The sequence below is a fragment of the Crocuta crocuta genome, unplaced genomic scaffold (genome assembly GCF_008692635.1).
Source record: "Crocuta crocuta isolate KB4526 unplaced genomic scaffold, BGI_CrCroc_1.0 scaffold291, whole genome shotgun sequence".
In the NCBI taxonomy this organism is placed as follows: Eukaryota; Metazoa; Chordata; class Mammalia; order Carnivora; family Hyaenidae; genus Crocuta; species Crocuta crocuta.
Genome location: NW_027527977.1, coordinates 2,308,003 through 2,324,733, shown reverse-complemented (window position 1 = coordinate 2,324,733; position 16,731 = coordinate 2,308,003). Strand labels below are relative to the sequence as shown.

At 35.5% G+C, this 16,731-nt stretch overlaps 1 protein-coding gene across 1 annotated transcript in view; it reads left to right on the top strand.

Moving 5' to 3' along the window:
- Window positions 1-16,731, top strand: part of PKHD1 (PKHD1 ciliary IPT domain containing fibrocystin/polyductin) — a 487,578-nt gene that overhangs the window by 313,198 nt on the left and 157,649 nt on the right. The window contains exon 52 of the mRNA XM_077752866.1: window positions 2,800-2,937. Within this exon, the coding sequence (XP_077608992.1) occupies window positions 2,800-2,937 (138 nt within the window). The remainder of the gene's footprint in view (window positions 1-2,799; window positions 2,938-16,731) is intronic.

Below are 16,731 nucleotides of genomic sequence, written 5' to 3'. Positions count from 1 at the left end.
GAAACATGTCTTACTCATCTGTGAATTCCTACCACTCAGCAAGATTTGACACCTCATGGGAAAGGAAAATAAAGAAGAAAAGGTGACTAGACAGATCCAGGAAATTTCAAAGTGAAATATGAGCAATGTTTCTACTCTTGTCTTCATCCCGTACTTCTCCTTGAATAGCTGTTAGATTTTACATGCATGGTGTGTGTATGTTCTTTGGTGTTATTTTTGAGTATCTGTTGTTCAAGGTCCTGAGCAAATGAAAATCATAATTAGAGCTGTGGCCTCTGTTTTCATGGAGCTTGCAATTAAGCTATCTGTGATCCATGTGGAATTTGTTGGTATATTTAGAGTGGATAGGGCAATCAAAAGGGAAAATTTCTTCTAAGAAGAGTATGTGATAAAGACCAAGAGGAAAGTTTTAGAGTCTGTGAAATTGTCCTATTTTAACTAAGTATGTTAAAAAGAAGCCTAATATCATACTTATGTACATGTGAGTACTCTCTGGATGAGAGAAAACATTTATTGAAGCAAATTGGATTTAGCAGCCAAATGTTGGTAGTTTGGGCCATTGGTTGGAAGAGATAAGGGCCATTGGCATAGAACTTTTATTTTTTAAAGGTGCTTGCTTGAAATACTTTCCATCTTGCTTTTGAAATCATATTAAACTCACTAACTCCCAAAATGTGTGTTAAGCCTAGACTATTCCCTAGATATATTCCCTAGATATTCACTTTTGTTTGAATGTTTTTAAAGTACCAGAGGTGAGATATAATTGGAATATATATTTATTTTCATCTTAGCCTGATTGTTCATTTTGTGTCAGTTACCAATGTATTCTTGAATTTATGGTGTGTAGGGAACTAAACTCAGTAGATCTGGGCAACCTTTATTTAGCAACTGTATCTTTTATTATTATTTTTTTTTTTTTTGAGAGAGAGAGGGAGAGCACAGGCATGGGAAGGGCAGTGGTAGAGGGAGAGAATCTTAAGCAGGCTCCATACTCAGCGCTGATCCCTACATGGGGCTTGATCTCATGACCATGAGATTATGACCTGAGCCTAAATCAAAAGTCGGATTCTTAACCAACTGAGCCACCCAACAACTTTATCTTTGATGTCACAATAGTCACTAGGGCTTTTTAAAAATGGCTGGTCCTTTCCCCTAAGAAAATTACAGTGGGAAATAGAGACATAATTACACTGAGGAGCAACCCAGTGGTAGTCCCCTCCTTGTAGACACTAATCTTGGATGTAATTAGAATAATGTGTTTTAGTGTTCTGATATCAGAATGTAGAGGGTATCATGGGATAGCAAAACAGAGACAGATTTCCATAGAAGGAGTGGTGGATCCAGTGGGAAGACTGGGAGTTCTTACTAGCAGAACTAGAACTTGGGTTGATTCTGATGGGGGAGTGAGTGGGGCTGATGCAATGGGACCACAACCATACATTGAGAACCATTGTTCTACTGTCCATCTGAGAGACAAGGGAAAGGAGAAAGTGCGTACTAGAGAATTTATGAACCAGGCCTAGAGAGGTCACACTTCAAATGTACCTACATTTTATTGACTACAGCTCGGTCATATGGGCTTCACCTAACTGCAAAGGAGGCTAGAAAAGATAGTCTAAAACTGAACCCAGGAGGAAAAGGGAAATCGCTTGGTTTACAACCATAGAGTCTCTGCCACAGGAAGGTGTGCAGTCTTATAGCTAGTGAAGTGGGGACTAGAAAAGACAACCTAGGAGAACTTAATTTGATGGGGAGTAGGTCCTCGAGAACAGCAGGGACATTGTTTCCTGGAATGAGACATGAAATTATGTTAACAAAATTCTTTAAAAACTTTACATGTGTCAGTGATTATGATACTTGAAATTTAAGTAGAAACATTTATTTGAGGTCTTTAATTTGTGTTGAATTACTGCTAAGCCTCAGTAACACTTAATACTTTGGCATACATGAAATATTTCTTGTTTTAAATGAGAGTTTTTATTCATGTATTGCCTTATTGTTACTTTCAGACAAAAATCTATGATTCTTTCTTATGAAGGGGGATGGAAACTTTATGAAAGGGGAGATGAAGAACAATGGTTTTAAGTTATCAGATGAACTCTACAAGCATGCCAAGTTAATCGACAACAGTACCGGTAATGAAAATACCCAGCATTTCTTGAGCACACACCAGACCTTTGCTTCACATTGTGGAACCAGGAGATTGAGAATGACTTACTAGTACTGTAGAAACAGTTTAGATCTATGATCTCATTTCACCCTTGCAAGAACCGTATGAATGAAGCAGGTATTTTTATCATTCCCATTTCACAGATTAGATAACTGAGGCACAGAGAAGTAAATGTGTTGGTTCATACAGTTAGCAGTGCTGGAATTCACATGCAAATAGTCTGACTTCAGAAGACAAGGTCATATCTATGATTCTCTACCTCCCTGAAACTTTAGTCAAAGTGAAGGGAAGGCACAAAGGGTAGGGAACTCTCCTGTACATTTGCACTGAAGTAGGCTTGGGGCAGTTGTTTGAGGCATAAACATTTCCTTTTGGCCGTAACACTTGGTTTGTTTGGAAATGGAAGAATTTTTAATCATACATTTTTTTTTTTTTAAGACTCCTGTCTCTTTATTAAGACATAGTCCTTTGGAAACGATTTGTTCTTCCAGTTGCTGCACTGGGCCTGGCATGAGTAGCAACATAAGCAGCTCCTACATTTCCTGGAGAACCTTAGGGTAAACCACCAGAGGTGAGAAGGCTATTGTTGTTTTGGTTATGCTTATGAGCGATTTCTTTTTCTTCCACAGACAGGACCGTCCTTGTGGATGTGAGTCTTCCATTCCTCAAAGGCCTCTATGTGATGGGGACTCTAGAATTCCCTGTGGACAGAAGCAATGTTCTGAATGTGACGTGCATGGTCATTGCAGGCGGGGAGCTGAAAGTTGGTGAGTACAGGGCACAAGGATTGGAAGCATAATGGAAATTAAGTTCTGTGAGAAGGGCCTTGGGAAATGGTGGTATCATCTAGCTGGGTGCTTAATGGAGTTTGGGGAGGCCCAAGGCAAGGGGCAAATTTACTAGTAAAATGTTTCCTTTGCAAGCTTTAGACAAGACAGACAGAGGTGACTTTGGGTGGACATGCAATTATTCTTGCATGTCCACCCACTGTGGCAGGCCATACAATGATGAAAATACATGTACTCTGTCCCCAAAGGAACTACTTTTGAGCTTTGTAAGGCAACCTGCTTTGCCCCCCACCAAAGGAGTTAAAAGAGAATTTCCAGGAACAATAATACCTTATCCCAAAGAAGCAAATCACTGATGGTGAGGAAAGGAAATACTTAGATGTTGTTATTAGGTAGCATCCAACCAGAGTCTCTGGTGAAAGAGATTTCTAGGTCTAACTACCTGTCTAAAGTTTAAATCACTGTGTGAAGATTCCTCAAAAATTATGGTCAAGCCATTTCTCAAATACTTCCAATGACAGAAAAACCAAAACATTTAAAAATAACTGGTTCTCATTTTTAAAAATCCTATTTGAATTCTTTTCCTTCTATTAAGTCAGTCTGTCTTTCTCTAGTATCTGTTGGTTCAGGTTCTTTGATCTGATCGGTAAAGGATGAGTGTCAAATTCCCTTCCCTTTGATAGCCCTTCATTCACATTTTCTTGAATATTCTCTGTTTTGGATCTTTCAGTTCCTATTATTTTAACCAAAGTTAAGTCATAGTTATTTTAATCATTGTTATTATTATGATCACATAGTTATAGTGATATATTTTGAATCATAGTTATTGATATTTTAAAATTTTATTTTTCCAATACAAAACTGGAAAATGGAGAAAAGGAAATAGGAAGTTACATAGCAGAAATGAACTGATCACTCATATTCCTAAATGTAAAGATAACAACAGTTATATTTTATACTCTTGTCTTAAAATTATTTTATTTCTGATGCATACACATACACATGCACATACTTAAAACAGTATACAATGTAATAATCTTTTGGATTCTTTTATTTTTTAATGTTTTATTTATTTCTCAGAGAGAGCGAGCCAGCAGGGGAGGGTCAGAGAGAGAGGGAGACACAGAATCCAAAACAGGCTCCAGGCTCTGAGCTAGCTGTCAGCACAGAGCCTGATGTGGGGCTCGAACCCACGAACTGTGAGATCATGACCTGAGCTGAAGTCAGATGCTTAGCCGACTGAGCCACCCAGGCCACCCTAATCTTTTGGATTCTTTGTTAACAATGTGAGAAGTTCCCCAGCACATTCTATTTCTAGGACATGGTTTTAATAATTTTCATATTCCATATCTATGTATGTATACATGTAAAGATACATGTATAGTTTAGTTAACTTTTTTCCTATTGTTGAATATCAAGGTTATTTCAGATTTCATGTTTTCCTAGTAACTTACTATACAACATTTTAGAACTTAAATAATTATTCATATCTCTGATTATTTCCTTAGGATAGACTTTTGTAAGTAGAATTCATGGGCCTAAGGATAAGTGCATGTTTTTATTTGAATTGTGTAAAATTCACCCAACATAATTTTAATCAAGTTAAACTCAGGAGCATTTGCTACATTCAGTGTTGTGCAACAATTACCTTTGTCTAGTTACAAAACATTTTAAAAAATTTTAATTCCTGTATAGTTAACATACAGTGTTACATTAGTTTCAGGTGTATGTGATTCACATAGTTTCAGATATAGTGATTTTTGTGATTCTACAATTCTACACACTACTCAGTGCTCATCATGATAAGTGCTACTCCCCTTCATCTATTTTTCCATCTCCCCACCCACTGGGAGCTATCAGTTTTTTCTCTATAATTAAGAATCTGTTGGTCTTTTTTGGAAGAGTGTCTATTTGTGTCTTCTGTCCATTTGATAATCGGATTACTCATTTTGGTGAGGAATTGAGTTTTATAAGTTTTTAGATTTTGGATACTAACCCTTTATTAGATATGTCATTTGTAAATATCTCCTCCCATTTAATAGCTTGTCTTTTAGTTTTATTGACTGGTTCCTTTGTTACACAGAAGCTTTTAATTTTGATGTGGTCCCAATAGTTTAGCTTCTCTTGCCACAGGAGACCTATCTAGAAAAATGTTGCTATAGCCAATGTCAGAGAAATTACTGCCTGTGCTCTCTCCTAGGATTTTTATGGTTTCAGGTTGCACATTTAGGTCCTTAATCCATGTTGAGTTTATTTTTGTGTCTGGTGTAGAAAAGTGGTCTAGTATTCTTTTGCATGTAGCTATCTCCTCTTTCCAACACCATTTGTTGAAGAGATTGTCTTTTTCCCATTGCATAATCTAGCCTTCTTTGTCAAAGATAAATTGACCATATAATTGTGGGTTTATTTCTGGGCTCTCTCTTCTGCTCCATTGAGCTATGTGTCTATTTTTGTGCCAGTACCATACTGTTCTGATCACTACAGCTTTGTAGTATATCTTGAAATCTAGGATTGTGATACCTCCAGTTTTGTTCTTTTTCAAGGTTACTTTGGCTATTCAGGGTCTTTTGTGGTTCCATACAGTTTAGGATTATTCTAGTTCTATGAAAAATGCTGTTGGTATTTTGATAAGGATTCCATTAAATGTATAGATTATAGATTGCTTTGGGTTATAGGACATTTTAACAATATTTGTTTTCCTGATCCATGAGCATGGAGTATCTTTCCACTTGTTTGTGTTGTCTTCAATTTCTTTCATCAATTTTTTATAGTTTTTAGAGTACAGGTCTTTCACTTCCTTGATTAAGTTTATTCCTAGATAGGGGCACCTGGGTGGCTCAGTCGGTTAAGCGTCCGACTTCAGCTTAGGTCATGATCTCACAGTTTGTGGGTTTGAGCCCCGTGTTGGGCTCTGTGCTGACAACCAGCTCAGAGCCTGGAGTCTTTTTTGGATTCTGTATCTCCCCCTCTCTCTGACCTTCCCCTGCTCATGCTGACTCTCTCTCTCTCTGTCAAAAATAAATAAAACATTTAAAAATTTTTTTAAAAAGTTTATTCCTAAATATTTTATTGTTTTTGATACAATTATAAATAGGATTATTTTCTTTCTTCTTTTTTAAAANGAGCACGAACAGGGGGAGGAACAGAGAGAGAGAGAGGGACAGAGGATCAAAGCAGGCTCTGGGCTGACAGCAGGGCTCTAACTCCTGATCTACAAGATCATGACCTGAGCCAGAGTCAGACGCTCAACTGACTGAGCCATCCAGGTGCCCCAATGGAATTGTTTTCTTAATTTCTCTTTCTCCTACTTCATTATTAGTGTAAAGAAATACAATGGATTTCTGTATATTGAAATTGTATCCTGTGATGTTACTGAATTTATTTATTAGCTCTAGTAGTTTTTTAGTGGAGTCTTTAGGGTTTTCTGTATATAGTATGATGATATCTGCAAATAGTAAAACTTTTACTTCTTCCTTACCAATTTGGGTGCCTTTTTCTTTCTCTTTGTTTTGTCCATTTGCTGTGAATAGGACTTCTCAGTACTATGTTTAACAAAAGTGGTGAGAGTGGACATCCCTGTATTGTTTCTGACCATCAGGGAAAAGCTCTCAGGTTTTCACCATTGAATATGATGCTACCTATGGTTTTTTTTTTCTTATATGACCTTTTTTATCTTGATACATGTTTCCTCTAAACCTATGTTATTGAGAGTTTTCATCATGAAGGGATGTTGTACTTTGTCAGATGCTTTTTTTTTTTTTTTTTTTTTTTGTTTTGTTTTAATTTTATTGTTTTTTTTTTTTTTTTTTTTTTTTTTGCTTCTGTTGAAATGATCATCTGATGTTTATCCATTCGCTTGTTGATATGATGTATTGTAATGATTGATTTGCAAATATTGAGTCATTCTTGCATCCCAGGAATAAATCCCCCTTGACTGTAGTTAATGATATTTTTAATGTATTGTTGGATTCAGGTTGCTAATTTTTTGAAGATTGTTACATCTATGTTCATCAGAGATAGTGGAATATAGTTCTCTTTTTCTGTAGTACCTTTATCTGGTTTTGGCATTAGGGTAATGCTGGCCTCATACAATGAATTTGGAAGCTTTTGTCTTTTTTTTTTTTTTTGAACTGTTTAAGAATAGGTATTAACTCTTTTTAACATGTTTGCTGGAATTCACCTGTGAAACCATCTGCTTCTGAACTTTTGTTTGTTAAATTTTTTTGATAATCGATTCAACTTCATTACTGGTAGTTGATCTGTTCAAATTTTCTATTTCTTCCTGATTTGGTTTTGGGAGGTTATATATTTCTAGAAATTGATCTATTCTAGTGTGTTGAATTTGCTGGCATATCATTTTTCATAATATTCTCATTATACTTTGCATGTCTGTGATGTTGGCTGTTATTTCTCCTCTTTCACTTCTGATTTTGTTTATTGGTATTCTCTCTCTCTCTTTTGAAGAGTCTGGTAAAGGTTTGTGAATTGTGTTGATCTTTTCAAAAAATCATTTTCTAGTTTCACCGATTTGTCCTATTAATTTTTTAGTTTTGATTTTGTTTCTTTTATCTTTATAATTTCTTTTCTACTAGTTTGGGGTTTTGTTCTTCTGTTAAGCTCCTATTAAATATAAGTTGTGGTTTATTTGAGATTTTTCTTGCTTTTGATGTAGGCCTGTATTGCTATCAACTTTCCTTTTAGAATAGCTTTTGCTGCATCCCAAATTATTTTGGACCATTGTGTTTTTATTTTCATTTCTCTATATATTATGTGATTTCCTTTTTAACTTCTTGATTTGCCCACTCATTGTTTAGTAGAATGTTATTTAATATCCATATATTTGTACTTTTTCCAGATTTTTTCCTGTAGTAGATTTCTAGTTTTATTGCATTGTGGTTAGAGAAGACGCATGGTATGACTTCAATCATTTTGAATTTGTTGAGACTTTATTTATGGCTTAACATGTGATCTGTTCTGGAGAATATTCCATGTGCACTTGAAAAGAGTGTATTCTGCTGATTTAGGATGGAATATTCTAAATATATCAGATCCCTCTGGCTTAATGTGCCATTCAAATCCACTGTTTCCTTGTTGATTTTCTGTTTGCATGATCAATCCATTGATGGAAATGGGGTGTAAAAGTCCCCTACTATTATTGTATTATTACTGATTACTTCTTTTATGTTTGTTAATAGGTGCTTTATGTATTTGGATGCTCTCATGCTGGGTGCATAAATATTTAAAATTGTTAAATCTTCTTGTTGGATTGTTCCCTTTATGATCATGTAGTGTCCTTCTCTGTCTCTGGTTATAGTCTTATTTGAAAGTCTATTTTGTCTGATATAAATATTAGTACTTTGGCTTTTTTTGTTTCACCTCCTTTTGCATAATAAACATTTTTCTGTCCCTTCACTTTCAATCTGCATGTGTCTTTAGGTCTGAAATGAGTCTCATGTAGGTAGCATATACATGGGTCTTGCCTTTTACCTATTCTGTCACTATATGTCTTTTGACCTGACTGTCCATTTGTATGCACAGTAATTATTGATAAGTATTTACTTATTGTCATTTTGTTACCTGTTCTATGGCTGTTTTTGTAGTTCTTCTCTTTTCACATAAGTCTATGTTTTAAGGTCCTTGATATATGTTGTCAAACTGCTTTTCAGAAAGATTTTACAAATTTGTACTCACTTCACATATCTAGAGTTATGAGATCCCTCACTCCCTGACATTGCCTTTAAACACAACTTTGGTCAGTTCCTATGAGAGTATGAAGCCAGAGGGAAAGAGTTTTTCCTGGGTAGACCCTGAGTTACTCTGAACAGAGTCAAATGAGTATAGCAGTGACCAGCATGGGCTCTAAGTTAAGTGGCTTGTGGTCAAATCCATGTAGGTTACCTACTTGCTGTTTGACCTTAAGCAAATTACCCGCTGGACACATCCATTTATTCAGCAGTAAAGTATATGGCAAAATGGAAACTTCTGTGGAGAAATGTTAAAACCATTAAACATAACAGTTTTTTCTATGTTCTTGTCATGTAATAGGTATTTGATATGTGTTAGTTTATCTATCAGTGTCCTTGCAGAAAATAGATGTCATACTGAATTGGACTTATTTGAGGAAATGTTAACTAAGTAGAGAGTCACAGAAATCCAAATGGCATGGGGCATTCCCCAGAGCTAGTAACAGCAGAACATCCTTACTACCCCTTGTCCTAAAGGAGTGAGAAAAAGAAGTCATTGCTGGAATTAGAGATGGTAGAGGATGTATGGAGATGATTGGCAGACAGTGCCATGACCTTTAGTGTGTCTGGGACTCACTCAGTACAGTGTATGACATATGGGTAAAAAACCCTTGATCTCACTTTCTTTCCTCCCTTGATTCCTGCTTATGCTATCAGTTGGCTAAACCCAACTGGAGCTCAGAATACAGGAGAGCTCCATATAGTAGTAACTGCAGATCAACAGTATCCTGGGGGCACTGAGCAGAGGAAAGAAAGGCAGAGTTTGGAAATGGAGGTGTCAACAGACGGTCTTCAGCACAATCCGCTTCCAGCTATCATGATAAATATCATCCTTTCATCAGTACTGCCAAACATTGAACTACCTTCTCTGTCCAACGCTTCATGTTGTTGGTCCTGCTGACTATATTGTGAACTCTAATTCTTAATTTTTAAAATTTTTTTATTTTTTAGAGAACAAGAGTGTGCACAAGTGGGGGATGGGTGAAGAAAGATGGGAAGAGAGAATTTCAAGCAGGCTCCATGTGCAGCACAGAGTCCAACACGGGGCTTGATCCCATAACCCTGGGATCATGATCTGAGCTTAAATCAACAGTAGGAAGCTCATCCAACTGAGCCACCCAGCTAACTGATAGAAATACTTAATAAAACTGAGCCTTGTTCTTCTGACTAGAAAATGTATTTCAGTTTGACATCTATTGCTAAGATTGGTCTTTTTTTTTTTTTTTTGGAAGTTGTTTTTAGGTTTCTCAATTCACTTATTACTATAATAAAAACAGTATCTGAAGTCTATACCTTTGAAGGGAAGTACATGGAAACTTTCCAATTTTGATTTATATATTTAAAATTTTATTTTAAAATTTGTTTGTTCCCAACTATATTTTTACCTATTAATAGACAGTGGTGTGTTATTTTTCTTCCTGCTTTGGCCATGTGTTCCAGGCCTAAAGGTTTATTACTGGAACCCATCTGCCAATTTTATGTGTATTATGCCTGAAGGAAGACTTTCAACCCATCTGTCTAATTCTACCACACCCTAAAGAAATCCCAACATGAAATAGATAATAATACTGGTTAGTAAACAAACTTAATAGATGTGGACATTGGCACAGAGCACTGCCAGAGTATGTCTGCTGTCTGATGCCATTTGATACAAGTCCTAACATTGTGGATTTATATTTCTTGGTGGTCCTGCTTTTAAGTCAACTGGTGATGGCAGAAGGTATCAGCTGACTTTTAGTAGAGTAGGAAGATAGAATGCTATAGAAATAGAAGGAAAGTTTAAGATCAAAGCTTTGCTTAGAGGATTATAGCTGCATCATAAATCCCAGACTCAATTTCATTCTTTGTTCAGTGGCTATCTCATTAATCTGATAAAGCACTCGAGATAAGCATAAAGTATTTCATTTGTGTGTCCATTCTTTTATTTGCCATGTGTTTGCTCNTGGGTTGTATGATTTATAGAATGGTGGTAGCCAGTGAAGCTTCTTGGCCTTATACATTATGTTAAGGAGTTTGGATTTTATTTTGAAGGCCATGAGTGGGTAGTCCCTGAATAGTTTTAGGTAAGGAAGTGACATAATTAGATTTGGTCTTAGATCACTCCTGGCAATGGAGGAGGGAGGGAGAAGCAGTATACCTGAAGGGGCACAGTGAAATGTGAGAAGATACTAAGGTGTTTCAGGAGAGAACTTGTAAAGGAATCAACTAAGGCACTGGAAATAAAGAAGAAGAATGAATTACAGAAATACCGAGGGTGTAAAAAATCACTAGAACCTAGTGCCAATTTTGATGGGAGGTGAGAAGGAGTTGTTTAGAACCCATGCCACATTTCAGGTTGGGAGATCTGGGTGAGTGGTAATGCGAAGTTGGAATCCCTTTTCTACCACTTGTTAGTTGAGCAACCATGGGTGAGTTACCAGATCTGTCTCTGCCTCAGTTTCCTTTCCTTTGAAATGGGAATAATAATAATTCTTATTTCATGGAGTTTTATGAGAATTCATTGAGTATTTATTAAAGTGCTTGTGATAGTGTCAGACACATAGAAAGCCCTCAGAGTTGTTTTTTGAATATGTGGATTCATATACCTCAAGATTAGATTTTAATGGAGTAAGTAAGTGGCTACAATTTGGGAGAGCACCAATGGTGGTAAAGGAAGGGTGGTTAGAGGAAGCTGAGTTGAGGAAGGAGGATGGAAAAGAAACAGCAGTGCAGGGAGAAGGAAAATGAAATGACAGGAAAATAATATCTTGAAACAAAGGAGGAAATTTACAAGAAAAAGGGAATAGTCATTAGTATGAGATATGGTGGAGAGAATAGTAATTAGGAAACGAAATTGACCATCTTATTTTGGCTTTTTGTTTTTGTTTTATAATGGCTGTTCAATATAGTTTTGACACAGTTGTTATTTTGCATGTAGAACAAAGAAAAAATTTCACACATTTTAGGAACAGTAAGTTTTAATACATTCAATACCATTTCTTTAACAGCTTCATTTTTTGGCTTTAATGTAATCTTACGTACAATTGAACATATTCAATTTCAGGTTTAAAAATGAACAGTAATCCATATTAAGAGTGATGTCATTAAACCTTATTCTTTCATGAATAACTTTGTTTAATGAAATGAAGTAAAGTCCAGGTTGGATCTATATATAATAGATTAGGTAGTTAGTAAAAGCCTTTCTGAAAAGTTATTGTGACCTCAGACCATAAAAACAAGAAAGAGATAGATTTGTAAAGATTTGGACTACAGGTTTCTAGACAGAAGGAATATCTAGTGCAAAAGTGTCAGGGAAGAGCTGGAATGTGCTTTATATAGTTGTGAAGCATAGAAGCTGGAGAAGAGTGAGCAGTAGATATGCATTTCATGAAGAACCCTGGATTTTAAGAAATGTAATGCTGCTTTCTAAAGTGTTAAAGATACACATGAGCCCAAATTATGCTGAAAAATATTACTTTTTCATAATATCATTAGTATAATATTAACAAGACAGAAATTAGTTTAGGACCTTCATAAATATGGCAATTCTAGAGAGCTGGATTATAATTCTAGTTTAGCACCTCATTCTACAACCTTTGGAATATTCTCTAATAGTAGATTTATAACAGTCATATCACAGATCTCAGTGATTGTGTGAATCCTCTGTTTCACTGCATGGATAAGGAAACTGAGATCCAGAGTGATTACTGATCTGTTCTCCTATCTCCTAGCTGATAAAGACCAGGATCAGGAGTAGAGGCTATTTTAATTACCTTAAATACTCATCCTTCAACTGAAGCCAGTGCCCGAGGACTATTTTTACTGGGAGCACTTCCTGACTCTATTCAGTAGATTTCAGTGTGTCTTTTGTTCTGGTCTATTCCATTAATTCATATTGTCATTACTGCATTCATTTTATTGTTATAAAATGGTATATTTTCATGAATGCATTCTCTATTATCATAGACTAGACATTTTGTGACCCTAGTATGTAGTGCATAGTAGGCTTTTGATACTGTTCTGTGTGACTGATTAGTGTATACATAAATGAATGGATATACCTTATGTCTGTTTTTTAGCTCAATGCCTTTTTCTTGTAACTTGTTCAATCTCCCTAGACTTAAATGTCTATATCTGTGAGAAAGGAATTGTACTATTAATGTGTCAATGACTGTAATGCTTTCCCCCCATATTAAAGGAATGAAATAAAGGTGAAACACATTGGAAAAGTTGGTGATATTCTTCAAATCCAAAGTATTTTCAGTTTTTAGTCTGTCTAGGAGAGGAAAACTCATAAAGATGCCCAACTCAAAGCCTGTTTAATAAACATTGGTTTGTTGATTTTTTTAAATGTTTGTATTTCTTTGTCCATGAGTAGGTGTCTGAACTCATCTTTTTCAACAGTGTCTCTTCTAAGAGGAGACATCATTCCTATGGTTTAAAATATATTTTCCGTTATCTTAGATAGCAGTGACATCAACATGTTATTCATCCAAATGTTCAACTCAGTAGAGTGTTTTAATCTCATAGTTTTAAAATTGCAAAGGGCACGTGGGTTGCTCAGTGGTTGAGCATCCAGCTTCAGCTCAGGTCATGATCTTGCAGTTCATGGGTTTGAGCCCTGCATTGGGCTCTGTGCTGACAGCTAGCTCAGAGCCTGGAGCCTATTTCAGATTCTGTGTCTCCCTCTCTCTCTGACCCTCCCCTGCTCATGCTCGCGCTCTCTCTCTCTCTCTCGCTGTCTCAGAAATAAATAAAACATTTAAAAAATTAAAAAAAAATAAAATTGCAAATGGAGGGTCACCTATGTGACTCAGTCAGGTAAGTGTTCAACTCTTAATTTTGGCTCAGGTCAAAATCTCATGGTCATGGGATTGAGGCCTGGATCTGGCTCAGTGCAGAGTTCAGAGCCTGCTTGGGATTTTCTCTCCCTCTGTCTCTGCCCCACCCCTGCTTCTGTGCTCTCTCTCCCTCTCTCTCTATCAAAATAAATAAATAAACAAAAAATAAAATAAAATTGCAAATGGAAAACTCTCTTCTGATGGTTTGTAGGTGTATTTCAGAGAGGGATTACCAATAATAATTAGTGTCTTTAAAAGTTAATAGAACCCTCCTTGATCTCTAGGTAAGCAAAGACATGCCCCACACATCAATTTCCCTGAGGACATGGCAGTTCATTGTTTCCTTGGCCTGTCACAACAAGGTCATGTGACATGCTGCCTAGTTGCTCAGTAATTATGCCATGAACTGGGTTTTTATCTTAAAACTTGTCACATATTGTTTTGCAGAGTTAGTGATGGGTATTTGTCAGCTTTGTCTCACATTTGTAGCCAGGAGCCTAAGGTCATCATTAGCACATGACTTTGATTGTCAGGAAATGAAGTACTGGGTCTATGGAAGTTTCTCTCATTGCTTCTATGATTGGGACTTTCTCAATCCTAAAGAAGAAAAATCCATACACAGTTTATTGCCTTCCAAACTGACAGTTCCGTAAGGCTCATTGGATGATTAAGTAATAAAAAGGAGACAAACTGAGAAAAGTGTAGATTGAAACATATCCTCTAGCCTAAAGCCACAATACCCAGTAGTTAGACTCATTGAGTAGCCAGAGAGATTCTTGTAGTGATGTTTAAAAATAATATATTAAATTTAAAAAATATATATTTCCTCTTTCAAGTTTAACTATGATTAGAAAATAATACAAATAAACCATACATTTAATGTATAAATATGACTATAAATATGCAAAAATATCTGCAAAAGAGATCATTTATAAATTAGCTAATATGGATCACGAGTCAACAAATCAGTTTCTGTTTACACTGACAGTTTGCTAATGAAATTGCTAGTTAGGTGATAAAGTTAAAAAGTGACACAAAAGGGATGTTACTTTTAAATACTGTATTTATTTAACTAAAAGGACAAAAGCATACAGGTTTTGTTCTTTATAGGTTCTGGAAACACTAAACTCAATCTCTGTGAGTCTTGAAGAAGACTGGCAGCCAATGTTAAATAATACATATTGCAAAATGAATTTAAGCATGGAAATATCTCTTTATCTTCAGATGGATACTAGTCCTCTGACAGATAAACATCACACCATACTATGTATGTATGTATTTGTGTGTGTGTATATATATATATATATATATATACATTTATACATATGTATATGTATATATATGAAATGATTCTTCTATTTTGGAATTTCAGTTTCTGCTAAATGCATTTACAGTAATATCTTTAATATTTTAATATTTTCTAAATCAGTGTTTCCCAAACTATATTTTGGACTTTTGAACTTCCATCACAATAACAGTAAAATTCCTTTAGAAATTGATTACTTTTAAATGATTAGCTTGTGAATTATACAATAAAAAAAATAACTATCAAGTGTTATTTAATTATTTTTTGCATGGGAAAAACTAAGTTATTTTAAGCAAATAGGTCAATAAATGACTTAATAAGTAATTTGTTTCTTTGTTTAGAAACCTCTTTTAAGATTGTTTGAGCTGGAGATCAATTTAATTGTATTTCCTGCAGTTCCTTGGGCTGGACCTACAAATAAGTAATCATCTAATATTTTTGCCATTGAAATATCTAGTTTCTAGCACTTTAGAAATAGAACATTACTGGTTGAGAAGGGCTTCCCTTCTTTTTCTTAATTTATAAATTTAAATATTAACTTTAAGATGTTGCATTTCTGCATTGTTACTGCTACTATTTTTCCCATTATTACTGCTAAAAGCCAACATTTTTAAAAGCTTTTAAAGCATTTTTATATTATATCTAGACACTGTGCCATGTATTATTAACGTGCAATACATCATTTAACTCTTAATAAAGGTATGCTATTATTATGTCTCTTTTAAAGTTGCAGAAATCAAGGCTTATAGAAGTGAATTAGCTCACCCTTGTTTATAAAGTTTTAAGGGTTTTTTAAATACATTTTGCAAATATGTGAATGAATACATTATGTATTAACTTTTATTTATTTAATTAATTTATTTTTTTAAGTTTATTCATTTTGAGAGAGAGAGAACAAGAGTGGGGCAGGGGCAGAGAAAGAGGGAGAGAGAGAATCCCAAGCAGGCTTGTGCTTTCAGCCTGATGCAGGGCTCAATCCCAAGAACCGTGAGATCATGACATGAGCCAAAACCAAGAGTTGTAGACTTAACCTACTGAGCCTCCCAGGTACCCTTAACTTTTATTTTAATATTCTATCAATTGTTGGACAAAATGACAGTCTTCATCAATGATAAAAACCTGTCAGCCTGAATAAAATCACTCTCCAAGGGATTTGTGCCTTCTGGTTACTCTTACGACCAATTATTATTTCACTGGACTAAAACCCCTTCCATTCTACTTTTTTTTCCACCTAGTTTTGATTCTAGAGGAGGAGTGTGTTAGGGATAGGTGGGTCAAATGTACACTAGGAATTAAAATCTAATTCATAATAAAATCTTCACAATTTAATTGGTTTAGTTTGTTTATTTGCCAATTTGATTCTAAGAATGTTCTGGAGGCTCTCTTCCAAAGAAAATGGTGATAGCAAGACCAGGAAAATAGTGATGTTCCAGTTAGAAGCTCAACTTTTTTTTTTTTTTAATTTTTAAATGTTTTCTTTATTTCGGAGAGAGAGAGACACACACACAGTGTGAGCAGGGGAGGGTCAGAGAGAGAGGGAGACACAGAATCTGAAATAGGCTCCAGGCTCTGAGCTAGCTGTCAGCACAGAGCCCCACATGGGGCTCTAACCCACAAACCCTGAGATCATGACCTGAGCCGAAGTCAGATGCTTAACTGACTGAGCCACCCAGGCATCCCAGAAGCTCAACTTCTAACAACACTATATAACCAACTTCAGAGAACAGAAGAAGATGTGCAAAATTGATTTTGGGTGGTAATTTCCTAACCTTTCATGTGCAGTCATGATATTTCATGGAATTTCAAGGTTTACTTGGACAGAAATACAAATTATTTAGAAATACAACTTGTTGCCGGGTGCCTGGGTGGCTCAGTCATTTAAGTAACCAACTTTGGTTCAGGT